Genomic DNA, 15,320 nt, shown 5'->3' on the forward strand with positions numbered 1-15,320 from the left:
AAAGACACTCTTTAGAATTCACATCCTGAAGGGCAATGACGATGTCTAAAATGATTGCATTCTTCTGTTGTAAAGATATAGAGGTGAAGATAAAAAAAGATTGCCTGAATAGACAGGTCATGTTTAAAAGTTGTGATGACCATGTTTGTAATGAGAATTGTCTTTTTTAAGTAGAATTGTTTGTTTTTTAGAAAGATATGAGTACGCTAATACATGTGAAGGCATATGAAGAGATGGAAATATAAAACAAGATTAAGTGCCCTGAAGACAGTACCAACAGGAGATGCAATTGAAAGTGATTTATGTGCATTTCTAGTTAAATTATTTTTGGTCCTAGAAACACAGTTTAGAAGTGTAGGCAGATGATTTTTGCCCTCACTAATCAAGAGGGTATGATTAGAGAACAGTGTTAGGAACACAGATTATCTGCCTACTTGTGTACAAAAGAGTCTAAATTGTAAACCTTTTTTGTAATAAGAGCTGTACATTTATGTATACATGTCATTGTTTAAATGAAATGTCAGTATGATGTTTTTATATTGATGCATTGTAAGTAGTGAATGGTTTTGATTAAATATTAAAATATGTATATTTTTGGATGACAAATGGTTATTCGCCCTCTTTTTAATGACTAAGGGGTAAACATGCATAGGTCTATAGGCATCTATTGACTCGCCATTACAGAAGAAATATAGGAAGCTGGTCTGTGGGATTTTGCATGTTTTGCGTGGATAAAACCTCCAGCGACAAGAGTGACTGCGGATTGAGAAGAGGGGTAGACCCCGGTATGCTGGCTCCCCCGGAGAGAGGCCTGGTAATTCCTCGTAACCCGAGCTCTGCAGTGCCAGCTACTCTCACATCCTCATCTCCCGAGGACAACGACAAGGCCGCCTCTTGCTGCAGTAGGGTCTCCGGCAAAACCGGGTCAAATACTTCTGGTCGCCAGGCCTCTTGCGGAATCTCCGTCGACAAGGCTAAAGCTGGCCCCATCGTCGTCGTCACCGTCTGCGGCCCAAGAATAGTTGAGACCAATTGTGTCAGTGGCAGAGGAGGGGTCGATGACTGCCCTGCCGTCAACGACGGTGGTGGTCGTGTAGGTCCCTGAGGCATTCCCGCCTTTTCTGAACTTGACCTACGCTTCTCTGCTTCTCGACTCGAGGTTGATCTATGGTGAGCGCCCGAGGAGGATTTTTCGACTTTTCCTTTCTGTCTTTCTTCGTCGAAGATGAGGATGACAAGGCTTTCTTCAACGAGGACTCCTTAGAATGGCTTCTCGATGATTCCTTCTCCGCCGGTCGTGATTTCTTCACCGGGGGTTCCGACGATGTCGAGCAGCGCGGGGCCCCTGAAGATTTTGACGCTGAGGCCACGCTGCACGTGGAGCCTACCTCCGAAGGCGGGTATGCCCCCGCTCCATCGTTTAACCATGCCACTAGTCGTAGACTTCGATCTTTAAGAGTCTTCTCGGAGAAGCCCTTACATATGTCGCAGTTGTCTGCCGAACGAGGAGGGTGTAGACAATCTATGCAATCCATATGCCTGTCCCCCTCATACACCTTCAACCCGCACGTAGCGCACGGGCGGAACAGCGCTTTTCCCCGACATAAGGACAAAACTCCAACAGCACAACCTAGACAAAATAGTAGACTACACGAGGTGCTCCCACTACTTTGGAGACGGTTGAAATCTGAAGGGAGCCGCGGGGGAGGGTCATTTATACTGCTACGTCCTAGTGGGGCATGCGTGGGTGGCCCCAAAAACGACGTAGATAGGACACAAAAGTGTCAGAAGTTTTCGTATGGGAAACCGCTTTATAAGTGTACCGTGGGTTCCCAGTCTGTCGACAGGGAATATTCTAAGCATGTGAATCCATGAAATCTAAGCATGTGAATCCATGAAAGATCCAATGCTGGAGAAAAGTGTTTCACAAGTTCTTAGATGCAGGGTTTGCCTTTCTTGATACTTCTTTGGCTCTCCTTTCTATAATGTACTTGGTTGACTTATTTACAGCTTTGTTTTACCAGATTGTTATTTTGCCCACTCTTCACTGCGACCCCTCGGGTTGTTCATTCATCACTTTCATTCTTTTATTTATAGTACTCTTATTTTGTGATACTTTTACAATGTCCTTCATTAGTCAGAGACGTTCGAACATGTATCCCTTAACCATGACCACTCTTCTGCAAAATCCAATTAAAGTATTGCATTTGTCTTAATCCGTTCTTTTACTTCACTCAGACTTTCGAGAACGTGCCGACCGCGCGCAACCTCTCCGCTACAGTGTAATTCCCTCTCTTTCATACGCGCACCAGGTTTCCTTGCATTCTCTTGAAACTCACTGGCTGCAACATATTTTTCTTCTGTTTCCTCAGTAAGCTGCTTTTTGGGATTTGAGGTCGGGGTCTCACCGCCGACACTCCTGGATGATTACTACCATTCAGGGGAGCAAGCAGTTCTTGGCCACAGCAAAGGGACCAGCACTGTTCACTGTACCTTTCTCGCACCTTCTCCAGGTCCTTGGAGACAAGGCTTGCACGCCACGCAATGACAGTTTATCTCACCATGCAGTCCTTCAGCATCTCAGCGTCCCGTTCTCCTGTGGCTTCTTGCCGGCTGGCTCTCCTGCTGCTATCTCTTCACATAGGCTTCTCTCTCTCCTTGGTGCTTGTGAACTCCACCTTTTATACACCCGTTAGCCTCTAGCAGGCTGCAGGTGTAGCCTTAGGCTCAATTGCCTGACCACAATCAATCCAATTAACAGAACATGCCTGACCTTCAGCCCTGTTGTCTTCAAACCCCCTCTTCTTCGTCCCAGTACTACAGTGGTGTTTCCTATAGGAAGTCTGTACTGTTCTTTGGGGCATCTTCTTCGCAGTACTTTTGGCAGCTTCAGGGGGGACCTAATGATATAAACAACAATATCCTACAAAGACAGAGAGGGTTGGATAAGTCAATGCCAGAAAAGTGCGCTCTCCCCCCAACCCCCAAGGACCCTCCGCCCAGGTGATCCTCCCTCACTAGTTCACCACCCGGGGTTGGGATCCAAAAGCAATGGCCCTTCCCTGGCCACCTGAGCACAAGATCCCTGGGGAGTAGATGCAAGTGCCTTCAGATTTCTCAGTTGTGTGAACTATTTAAACACACTGGCCGATAAACGGTGATCCAAGAATTGAATTAGATTGTGTTGTTTAGAAATTATATTGTCCTATTAAAATTAGATACACAGAAATATAATAAGTTGATTCATGGAATGACTATCTGTACCAGACCGTAGACAGATATCATAGGCTGATTGACTTTCTTCAGAAGACAAGCTACCTATGTTTATGTATTTATAAAATATTGTGGCACCTTACCCAGCATAAAGTTAGAGGCCCACCTTTGATTTGATTTTGTTGAAACAAAAAATAGATTGCTAATGCAACCTGTTTCTTGACCTAGAAATGTGGGGTTGGATTGTATACCAGGGGGTGTTAGATGTGAGGTTGAGACTTCGTGAAGTAAAGTTATAACACATCAAGACATCCTCACAACGTGAGCTCAGTTGGAGCACAAAGTAGAGGACATCACTGATGTCAATACGCACATGTGAAGTTGCATAAGTGTGATGAATTTGATGGTCTCTGTTGAATAGTCCCTTTAGAGTATGCAGGTGTTTTTTTGGGAACATTCTAGAGATAACTGAATTTGAAAATTGAAACTTATTTTTCAAAGCATGCCCTCGTCCTAAAAATAAATCAAGATGTTTAATGCATGGCCTACAGTTTTGCCCACGAAGGGCTTTTTCAAGGCAAGTCTAAATCATTTACCACATACATGTACCAAAAACAGTTATTTTGCTAATGATGTCGAATATTCAGAGTTACAAGGTCAAAACAAGAGCGGTAGTAAGATTGCATATAACACACACACAAATTCTGTCCCGTTGTACCCTGAATTTGTCATTTTATTTTTTAATTACAAAATTTCTGTGTTCACTGACTTTTGTGATTTGTCCGAGCATCTCCTGACCTTGGGAGTGCGATCCTGCTGCTTGGCAGCGTTTGTTTATTACAGGGCCTGCAGTAGCGGTCCTGTCGTTATGGTTAAGTTGCTCAACCCAGAGGAAGAGCACTTTCTGGGCGGCTTATAACTTAGAACCTCCCACATCACCCTGACAAATTTTCACAAAAGATTGATTCTGTGAGGTTTCGTGAGTTTTCGTGCAAGGGGGGGGGGGGCCCAAAATGTGTGATTTTTCCCATAAGTGCATAGGAAATTTATTTTTTGTTCATGACTTCTGCCCAAACCGCTGGACAGCTTTTCACCAAATTTGCGGCAGGAGCGGCGCTGTGGTCCCCAAAACCAGTTTTTTGTAAATTTTGTATATATTTGTTCAGTAGATTCTTTTTTTTTTTTAAACGCCCAAAAAGTTGGTAAAACGAATGTGTGATATCTAGGTTCGGTCTGCGGACGGGCCTCCGATTGGTCCAGAGGGTGATGTGATGTCCGCGGACATCGGACGCGTCTGCTGATTGGATGGTGAAAAGCGTGTGGTGCGTCAAGTTGGGTTCGCGGACAGTGCCCGTTGTCCGTGAACACATTAAAAAACACAACATTACACTTTCGAAACTAATGAAACAATCTCTGGGAAGGCGAGGGGCGAACAGGATGGGATGGGTTATGGCCATAAAAGTCACAAAATGGGCGATTATTCATCTCTGATGTCCACAAAAAGTTTGGGGACAGCGCTGTGATGTTCGCGAACATCCATACATATTTTTGAGTTACATGGTTGGTGAAAACCAGTTTTTGGATACCACATAATTTTGGCGCCACTCAATGAAAATACATTTTTTCATATCATTCTAGACGTGACCCTGAATGGTGCCGTTTTGCCAAGAGGGAACAAAATTAGAGGTGGGTCCCAAAATATTTTAAAGACTTATAAATTTGGTCCTGTTCCTCGAATCTGCAAAAAAGTTTGCAAAAAGATTTAAGACCCAGATTTGAATATTTTTGCAAACTGTGCTAGGATTTTGTTTAGATGGGCAAAATTAGGGAGGGGTGGAGGGGGCCAACATGTTTAGATGGGTTATAACTTTGTTGCCATTTGATAAATGTGCACAAAAGATTTTAGAAAGATTATAGACCAAACCTTGAATTGTTCCGAGAAGTCTGAATGGATTTTGTCAACCGGGAGCAAAGTTATAGGACTGTTTTATGTACGTACATTTGGACTCTTTTCAAAAAACAAAACATGGAGGGATTTGCAGGAAAGATGTAAATGTGTCTGTTTTATTTTTTTTTAAAGTGTCATAATGTAGGTACAAAAAATAGTGATATACCTTTGGTGACTGAGGTATTGTCAGTGGCCAGATTGTCTGAGTCACGCCGGATATTCTGGCTACTGGCCACAAGGGACTGTCTATGTGGTGAAGTTTTTGAAAATCGGGACAGGTTTGAATGGGAAAATAAATTCTGCCCATGGCTAAAATTGTGTCAGTGATTACATCCGGAAGTGCTGCACAGGATTGCATCAACAGATCACCGTGACTATCACTCCTTACAATCTGAGACAATGCTAATCAGCAGATCATTACCAAGTACGCCGAACCAGTTGCCCATTTTGTCACCAGGCCACCCCTTGAAATCATTAACCACTCTTATTTGCGACCATAGTGGGACTGGATATTGGAATTGGATACCAGACTCATTTCCACAACCTCACAGTCATGACTGGCCCACAATCCACATGCATTGATAAAGACCCTAGAGAGTCGAATCGTGTGTCGGCTGACTTCTAGCAATAAATATAGCATCAAGAATGGTTTTGAAGACATTATAACAGGTACTTATTGAATAACCCAGCGCTGAGGTGAACAGGAGTCACTCTCCTATTCAAAACCTAATAATTGAAGAAGGGGGGCCCCTTCACAAAAGAACAACATAACCAGCAGCAGGGTAATCTGTTTAAAGTCCTAGATGAAAGCAGTGAACTACCCATTCTACAGCCCTGCAATTATTCGATAATCGTGTACTCCGATTTGATTATTGGGGCATGCAGCATGGCCGAACCCTAGGATTGAATGGGAAGAAATAAGTGCTGTACTGAATTACAATAAACCTCCGCAAGGACATCAGCAAGGACCTGAAAGCATGGTTTTGCAAATCTGTTTTGTGTTTTATTTTTCCAAAGTGTCCAAATGTAAGCACAAAAAATAGTGATAGGTTTGGTGCACGGACACATGGCCTGCCCCTTGGCAAGGACGAATGCCTACTGTGATTGGGGCATGCTGCATGGCTGAAGCTAGGCTTAAATGGGAAAACAAAAATCTGCTTGCTGCCGCAGCCCGGAGTATTGACGGTGGCCATGGGCAGTGGCCAGACTGTCCAAGTCATGGCCAAACGCCATGACTCGGACGATATGGCTACTGGCCATAACCACGAGGACTGGCAATGGGGTTAAAGTGGGCATGACCACCAGGGACTGGCTATGTTGTGAAGATTTTCAAAATCGGGATAGGTTTAAATGGGGAACATGAAAAAAGCTTGCGGCTGCAGCAGGAGGGCTGCACGGGATTGCAGCAAAGTTGCGCAAGGATCATCAGCAAGGACCTGAATGGATGCTTTTGGAAATCTGTCCCGTGTTTTACTTTTTTGAAAATGTCAAAATGCAAGCATATTGGGGTATGTGCTGCTGGTAACTACTCGCATAAGTATGCGTTGCAAAAAAAATGTTTGTTAAAAGGAGGTTTATAGTTATTTGATATATGTTAAAAGAGGAATTATTAATAACTTTTATATTGTGATGTAACATTATGAAACCTTTTCACTTATGAAAATGCATTCAATTGACAGAATAAAATGTTGTTAAAGGGACGTCACGGTTAAGATATACCCCACCCTTGGGACTCCTCTGCCCCAGCAGTTCGCTAGTGGCCTCCCACCTTGGAATCCCATGGCACTTTCGTCCTGGGCTCCCACGGGCAGTTGTCCATCTGTAATTCCCGTTTTATTTATGCACTTCTGTCACTGCACAATGCATATGTGCATTTATAGGAGCACTATGTACAATTTGTTGGTATAAGTATGGGAAATGTAGCTCCAAAATATTTCTAGAACATTGTTTAAGTGCCAGTTGGTGTGTGGACGTTTAATATGTTGATAGGCTATATGTAGAGTTGTTTTAAGTAATTGGTGAATATATATGTGAATGGTTCAAAGCAGGCAATGAGGAGTGTTACAAACATAACAGTAAAAAGAGTAGAAGGGGTGTTTTGTGTGATGGTGTGCATGTGCAATCCGGGTTTTCTGATAAGGCATGGGATAGACAGGGGAATGCAGAGACTGTGGATAGTTATAAACAGCAATGGACTATGGGGTTTATTGTATGCAAAAGGAATTTCGGGCAGAAATTGGTTTGTGCTTTTTTTCTTTTTCTCTAGTATACAATTGTCCATTATTTCCATTAGCATAGTAGAACGTGCTAATGGGAATGTTGGAGAATCGTATTGCATCAAACTACTTTACTGAAAAATGTAAAATAGTTGGAGTCTATAAGTTCTTTTTTTACTGTGAAAGGTAGTTCATACAGTAATTTTTTAAAAATGTTTTTTGTGTGTGCTGGAGAGGTCGGAAAGTAAGGTGGGGAGGGAAATGAAGGAAGGGGCACTAACCACAGATATGTTGGGGCAGGTGGACAGGGGAAGATGTTGCGCGTGTGTTAAATCTAAGGTAGAGGGCTGTGTTTCTCATGCTCCTTGATTACAGCTTCAAAAGCACTTCGAAAGTGCCCCCCCTGCAGAGTGGTGTGTTGCAGTATATACAGAGTACTGTTTTCAAATGATATGGATCAACAGCCTCTTTTCTTTTATTGCTTGCAAGGTAGCTGGTGGGATTATGTCCCACAGACGTAGGCTGTGTGGTTACAGCATTGGTTGAGGAAGATGAGTTAGGGGAAGACAGCCTACTACTTCCAGAGAAAGGAACAGCCTTTCTGAGAGCATTGCAGTGGTTGGATTTGGTGTGGCGGCCCATGGACGTGTTCCCGTAGGAGTACTGCCCAGGTTGTCCGCCACGTAGTACAACGTTGCACTCCGTGCATTTCACTTTGGTAGCTTTAGCCTTTGGTACATATCCAACAGTGGGAAAGAACTGCCACACCCATGATTGTCTATGTGCTAGAGGTAGGCAATTCTACCTCATCTTCCTGGTTTTCTTGATTGTCTTTCGTTGTGTAGGTCCTCCAGCTGGTGATGGCTCTTGGGAAGGAGGGATGGTTATAGCTGATGCCATTTTTAAGATAAATAGCAGTTTTCCTAATGTTCTTTTAAGTATGTGCTGTGAGCTATATTGTTAATGGATAATGAGTAACAATAGGTGTAGAAGCTGTGCAAGGGTAAATTTTGAGCTTTAAAGTTTAAAGATGAGCTGACAAACGCAGTTTTGAACTGTTTGCGAAGCACGGGCCTTCAGTCACGTCATCATGCCATGCACGAGTGCATGGTCGCGTGACACTGTGTGGATAGACCGCGATGACGTCACGTTTGCGAACATCGGCGAACACAAAAGCAGTGGAAGAATTTGCAAAAAGTGTATAGAAGGGTTAAAAATGATGCTAGAATTTGGGGAATGGCAGAGCTTTAAGGTGAAATTTTCTAAATTGGACAAATATTTTGCTATATTTGCTATATTGGGGAGAAGTATGATGGTAAGTTGTAGTTGTTTGGGGAGCATGGAGAGTGGATGAACATCCATCAACCTTCAATATATAGCAACTGACCGCCAGCTAGAGGGCGTAGGTCCCACCGGCAGGGGTGGGTGTAAAGCCAGGTTTGTCAAATATTAGCGGACGATGCCCAGGCCAGCAAGCAATGCAGGGATTTATACTGGAAATGTAGGAGTTGCTCTTCCAGGAGAGGCTACCCTTCCCAGTACAGTTTTCCAAACAAGAGACGGTACTGGTGGGGACCTACAAGAGACAGGCCGGGCAAGAAAAGGCACTATTGTGCCCTCAATGACAAAGGATTGTCATGCTCATAAATAGGGGCACTGTTTTAACAGGATAAGTGGGCGGGAAGGCAGAATGTGTTCTCGAATCTTCCCTAATCACGTGGCCAGTGACCTAAGGTGAGTGGTTTGGAGGCCAGGTCGAGTCAGTTAGGAGGGGTCCTGGTAAAAGCAGGATTCGGTTTTGACTTGCATTTAATGAATACATTGCCTCCATTTGCAAGCCCCTGAAATTGATAAACGAGTCTGGTTTCTCTGACACTATAAACCAAAAACACTACTCGATTATACTGGTCAGATCACCTCCAAATGAACTTTGCATTCAAGCATGAAAAGGTAAGCATCAAAACCTGGGAGAAAAACCTAAACAGGATGGCTCCCATAATATTCAGCATCCAAGTGGTTTATTCCTAGCCATAATCAAGAAGATCTTCAGTGATAACGCCCTCATTACAAATTAAAAGAAGACTGAGAACATAAATGTATTGGTTCAACTGATTCTGAAAAAGAATACAAATATACAATGTTCACCAGGGTTGAATGAAGAATGAAAAATAGAAATAAGGCTTCAAGAATTATAGAAAGGCGATGCTGCCACACATCTCTACACCAGTCTCTCGTAACAAGGCGAACAAAAACACAAAGGGACAATGTAAACCCTGCCAGATAATTTAATTGAAACGCGTTGCGTGATTGAGTGTCACTGCGCCAGCTTTTAATTTTCAGGATAAACTCACACTGCCTCATCCTGGCAATGCACGACTCAGGGGAGAAACTTTAAATGGAAGGGAGGCCAGCGATCATTTGGAACAAGTTAACCTTCCTGCATCAGAACCAGTGAATGAGGTGGATCCTGCCATGGTGCATTCCTGTGAAGGTTTCATCTATTCAGAAGAGTAATGAGGTGTTTCTGGAAGAGTATTGGGGTGGAGATGTGCCGGGGTTCAATTTTTTTGAATGGTCTCTAAATGTGGTGGTCTTCATGTAGAAATGGAAGGAGCAGTGGTCACCTCTAGAGAATGATCTTCCAGTTTAATTCGTGCAATTGCAAATAAGTTTACTTTGACAGCTCCCCAATATGGGGAGGTGTGTTTGAGGGACTAATGGCGCTATTTCTGTAATACAATGCATGGTATCAGGCAAACACCCCAGCCTTTTACACGTCTACATGTACTTTTCTACAGTGTGGAGAAACCTCTGTGTATTCCTGTCTTTTCGTAGTCGCTACCTGGGAGTCATCCGTCTGGGTCAGTTTAGGAAGCCATTTCTAGTACTGCTACGAGTTAGCCGAACTGCTCACAAAAAGATGTAAATAGAAGAGAGCTGAATGTTCTGCAACAGTGGCAGGAAGCCAAATGTCACAAGTCGCCAGGCCACAAAGAGCAGAGAGATTTAGGCAAAAGGTGATGTTCTTAAAGTCGAACGAGAGCCAGAGCACACAACAAAAATAACGGTACTGTAGAAGCAAGGGAGGTTTACAACGGGAAAACTTACACTAGGATATTTGTTGCTAACCTATGGGTTCAAATTCCAGATGCAAATTCATCCTGCCAAAAGTATAACACATTCATACCATAACTCCTTACAGTGAGATTTTCAACTTGTGTGAGAAACAGGCCTAAATTTTGAGTTGTATTTCAAAGTTGGAGAAAGCATAAGGCAGAAGAGGACATCAACAGTAGGCTTTAAACAATCATTTAAAAAAAATTTTTTGAACGGGTTGAAGAGAATAGCTGCACCCGCGAGCGGCACGGATGCTAACGTGCCACAAATACTGGTTAAAAAAACTAGCATTGGCCACTAAAAAGCAAAGAAAAAAAGCTGTTAATTTCAATACAAAGGAGGAAACTAGTAACATGATACACATGACGCAAAAACGTATCATCATATACAATCTATTGGCATGTTAGAAAAATGGTGTACAGACATATTTACCTGCAGAGATGTTGATGATCTCTTTAACAATGGCGTTCTGGGCCTCTTCATACTCATCCCTATTACGTATGTATTCGTCATTGTAGGAGCTCAGTTTACTGTATAAAAAAAATATATCACCAGCGTTAGAACGGGCGCCTCTTTATTTACATGCATTACTTCCACAGCACATTTCTGAGCAAAATGATTGCAAATCAATTTCATTTCTGTCACATCTCATCTGCTAGGCATGGGAAACCAACTCCAGTAATAAAGACGAGTAAAACAATTGTTTAAAAAAACAATCCAGCAAAACTGGGAATAAGCGTTACTATGCTCAAACTAAAGACGTAAGTGAAAAAGTGAAAAAGTGAAACCATACAAAGTAGTATCTGGCCATCTCAATTCTTTGGCAAAACCAAAGGCGAGCATTAGGTTTCACTTTCTTTGCTTCAATTTGCAGCAGTAATCTCAAATCCCAGCATCCCGAGCTTTAGAGTAGTTCGAAACAACTCTAATAAAGTGGCATGAAAAGATCACCTCCTTGCCAGTCCAGGAACCAGTCGTCAAGTCCTGTACCTAGAGCATCCACTTTCTTTGTTGCTCTTTCAGTATATCAGTAGTGTCAGACCTTTTCACTTTACACATCTTGACTTAATACCCTGCATTCTAATGATACATCGAGTAATTAACTTTACAAATGTAATGTTATTTATCAGTAGAGTAAATGTATAGCATGGACTGTATGATATAATTTGTTAATTGATATGCTTATAACCTATGTGCAGTTGTCAATGTCTTGCTATTAGAAGATTCCCATTGTCTGCACAGTACCAGCTTTGTATTTGTATCACTTGGCGGAGAGTCTACTTCAGGAAGGCGGCTTACCCATCGCTCTATCCTGTGGCAGATGGCCAACCCCCCCTGCAGTTTCACACTCAGATATATTTGGGGCTCTGGAGCAGAGTGGGGCTTCTGATCATGTGTAGGTGCAGAGCTCCATGTTCTGCTCCTCACCTAGGCCAACGTGACTGATGGGAGTGGCGCTGTGCACACTCACACAGCACTAGCACTGTGTGGTGGCTGCTTTCCCCCCTCAAATGGACCCATGGTTTGGGCCACTGTGCACTTTCACCGAAGTGGGAGTGCTGTTCCATGCCAAAGGGTACCAAATCCTTTCCTGTAGTTACTGGAGTTTTGTAGAAGGTACCCTTTTACTCCAAGATTTATTAGGGTGGCGCGAGAACATGAAATTTAGCCTTGAAGGGTCTGTACTGGCCTATGAATACTGCACAACGTGAATGCTATAAATACAAGATCCATTGCTTTTCAGCCGACATCTGTGCAGGAAAAATTCCATACTTGTACATTTTGACTACCTGGGTGTGTGTAGCACCTCACCCTACCAGGCGCCTTTTCCCATTTATCACACCTCCCACTGCCCAATGCAGTCGTAACTCACCTTTCTCAGGCAAATGGGCTCCCTGCTTCTGAGCCATGTCTCACAGGTCGAATGCTTGATGTGATAGACCCAAGACCACTTTACAGCAGCACTGCTGGGCCAGGGAGGGACCAGGCTGCCAATATTCATTATGAAGAGAAGCAGTGGTGTGGGGGAAGCGAGCAATGCTGTCAAGATGACAGGTGTCAAGGAGGGGACCAAGCGTCATTTTGTGTGGGCAGTCCATCAAGTTGAGAATGGAGGCGCTCCAGAACCACTGCAACGATTGCTAAAGGCATCCAGGAAACCAGTCCAAGGAACACTGGCAGTGACATTTGAGTGTGCTGGGAAACAAGTTGTGGAATGCTGGTGTGATATGATATGATATATGGCATTTATAACGGGCCTATACGCAAGTGTTTCGAGGCGCGACGAGGCGAGGGAGGACGGACAACGATCCTACTAGGCCAGGTGTCATTCAGATTGCGCAAGTGCAGACATCAGGTTTCAAGGGTTGGAAGGGGGACTGTAGGGATACAGAAACAGTCCCAAGTGAGGGGGTGCTAGGTGGGCAGTGCAGGTGTGTGACGCTGGGTGGGGAAGGACCTGGGTCCGAGATCATGCCAAACCCATGCTGGAGAACAACAGTTACAAGTAAGTAACTTGTTCCTTCTCCAGCATGGGGTCTGGTATGGATTCACATGCTCATGAATACAAGAATACATAGCAGTGCATACATGCACAACCACGGGAGGTGGCATGGCTCAACATTAAGCATTTCATCAACTCAACATTAAGCAACTCTAACCTCCTCACCAGGCCCACCTTCAGGCGAACAGGTTGTGCAGCAGTGCCTGGCCAACCCTGGACTCCTCCCTGGAATCCCAGTCGACGCAGTAGAATCTCGTGAAGGTGTGCAACGACCTCCACGTAGCAGCCCTGCAAATGTCCAGCAGGGGCACACCAGACAAGAACGCTGTGGTAGCAGCAATCGCTCTGGTCGAATGGGCTCTCAGACGGCCGGGCAACGGTCGGTTTGCCAACCAGTGACCGTGCATGATGTAGCTGGAGAGCCATCTGGAAATGGAAGCCTTCGAGAGGGCCTTCCCTTGGTTCACAGGCCCAAAGTTCACAAACAGTTGTGATGTCTTGCGAAGGCTCTTCATGCGGTCCACGTAGAACTTCAGAGCTCTAGCTACATCCAGCGAGTGCAAAGTCCTCTCAGCCGGGGACGAAGGCGACAGAAGAAAACAGCTAACACCACAGGCTCGTTGAGATGGAAGTCCGACGGGACCTTGGGCATGAAGGAGGGGTGGGTCCTCAGCACCACCCTAGTCTCGTGCAATGTCAGGTATGGAGGTTTACAGGAGAGGGCCTTGTTGGGTGTCTTGACCCACGTTTGAATTATTATGCTACAACATTTGGTGCTGTGGGCTTAGAAAATCCAAGATGGCGGAAAAGCCCACATTTGCGCCAGAATCCAGGAGAACCGCGCAGTTTTGCGCACACCAACATGGTCGCCCGACCTGCCACCCACCAGTGCAAAGAAAGATGGTTCTGTTCAAAATCGGTTTTCATTAATGTCAAAAATTGCTAAAATTATGGGCCCGAAACCAAACAAAAATCCAACTCTGGTTGAGTGTTTTACTTTACTCTGCTGCAGATCCATATCAATGCCATGTCAAGCAAGGATCATATACTATCAAGTAAAATCCTTTCTTTTTGAAATGTATTAATTCAAGACAGCTGTCAAAAATAGGTGCAGTACCGGCATTGGACACTAACCGGCAGTAGGGATCTAAACTCTGAACTGAAGGAGAACTGTGTTTCAGGAGTAGCAAAAGGATCCTGAGCTAGCTGGGACTTCAAAGGCTTGCTGATTAATGAACATTCTTAACACCTGCTTTCCCAGAAGGCAGTCTGATTCAATTAACAGTTCAGAGACCCACACAACAGCCCAGGATATCACATGGCTCTGTTGATTAAGAGGGAGGAGTTTCCCCTGCAGCCTGCAGGACACAACACAATAGACCCTTTAAATTGAATAGAAATGCAGATTAGGGTGTAACTGTCAACAGCTGCCCTGCCAGGAAGGAGAGGCCTGTGATCTCCGACTCACCAAGTTCTAGGGGGGCGGGCCAGACTGGTATCTGAATTCAATTAAGGGCAAATGTATGTTTGATTAAATTGCTTATAAAATCTTGTATTAAGCTCACAGAAATGTACAATTTGGGGGTCCTTAATATGAAAAATGCCCTCACGATTTGAGACCAAACTCCACTTTGTGCGGTGTTCTAGGACCGAGCCCCGCTATTTATTAATATTGCAGACACTGTGTTTAGGATAGAGACATAGTAATTTCCAGTAATATGCTCGGGGAAGGGGTGCAGGTCTGTGTAAGATATGATGAAAAACCAATGTTGCTAAAGCTACCAAAAACCAAAAAAATGTTTGTCATTTCTTAACCCAATCTCTGAGGGAGTTGGAGGCGGATGAGCGAAGAGCTCGAGAGGGAAGATATTTAGGAAGAGAGAGTTGAAGTTACTGAGGACCCAGGCCCCAGAAGGCCTTGTGAACGATGCAGAGGATTTTGAACTTAATCCTTGCAGCCACTGGGAGCCAGTGCAGAGATTTCAGTCTTGGAGAGATACGATCCCTGGGCTTGAGGCCAAGGACAAGTTTCGCAGTCCTGTTCTGGCTAAGTTGCAGAGGACGGAGAGTAGAAACAGGCAGATTGAGAAGGAGGCTGTTACAATGATATGATATGATATATGGCATTTATAACGTGCCTATACACAAGTGTTTCAATAGTCCAACCTAGAGAGGACCAGAGCTCTGGAGACAGTGAGCTTCTGGGGGAAGGTGAGGAAAGGAAGAATACCTCTGACAAGGTGCAGCTGGTAGTGTGACTTCTTAGAGACGTCCGAGATGTGAGGAGAGAAGGAGAGTGTGGAGTCGAAGATGAGCAAAGCCT

The 15,320-nt window shown here is 44.2% G+C and overlaps 1 protein-coding gene across 2 annotated transcripts in view; it reads right to left on the bottom strand.

Annotated features, from left to right (window-relative positions):
• The window catches only part of MSH2 (mutS homolog 2), a 1,146,446-nt gene that overhangs the window by 334,675 nt on the left and 796,451 nt on the right, over positions 1-15,320 (bottom strand). For both annotated transcript variants that reach the window (XM_069608417.1, XM_069608418.1), the window contains one exon: positions 10,927-11,024. In XM_069608417.1, the coding sequence (XP_069464518.1) occupies positions 10,927-11,024 (98 nt within the window). The remainder of the gene's footprint in view (positions 1-10,926; positions 11,025-15,320) is intronic.

This window comes from Ambystoma mexicanum, chromosome 4q (genome assembly GCF_040938575.1).
Source record: "Ambystoma mexicanum isolate Mex_15411 chromosome 4q, UKY_AmexF1_1, whole genome shotgun sequence".
Classification (NCBI taxonomy): domain Eukaryota; kingdom Metazoa; phylum Chordata; class Amphibia; order Caudata; family Ambystomatidae; genus Ambystoma; species Ambystoma mexicanum.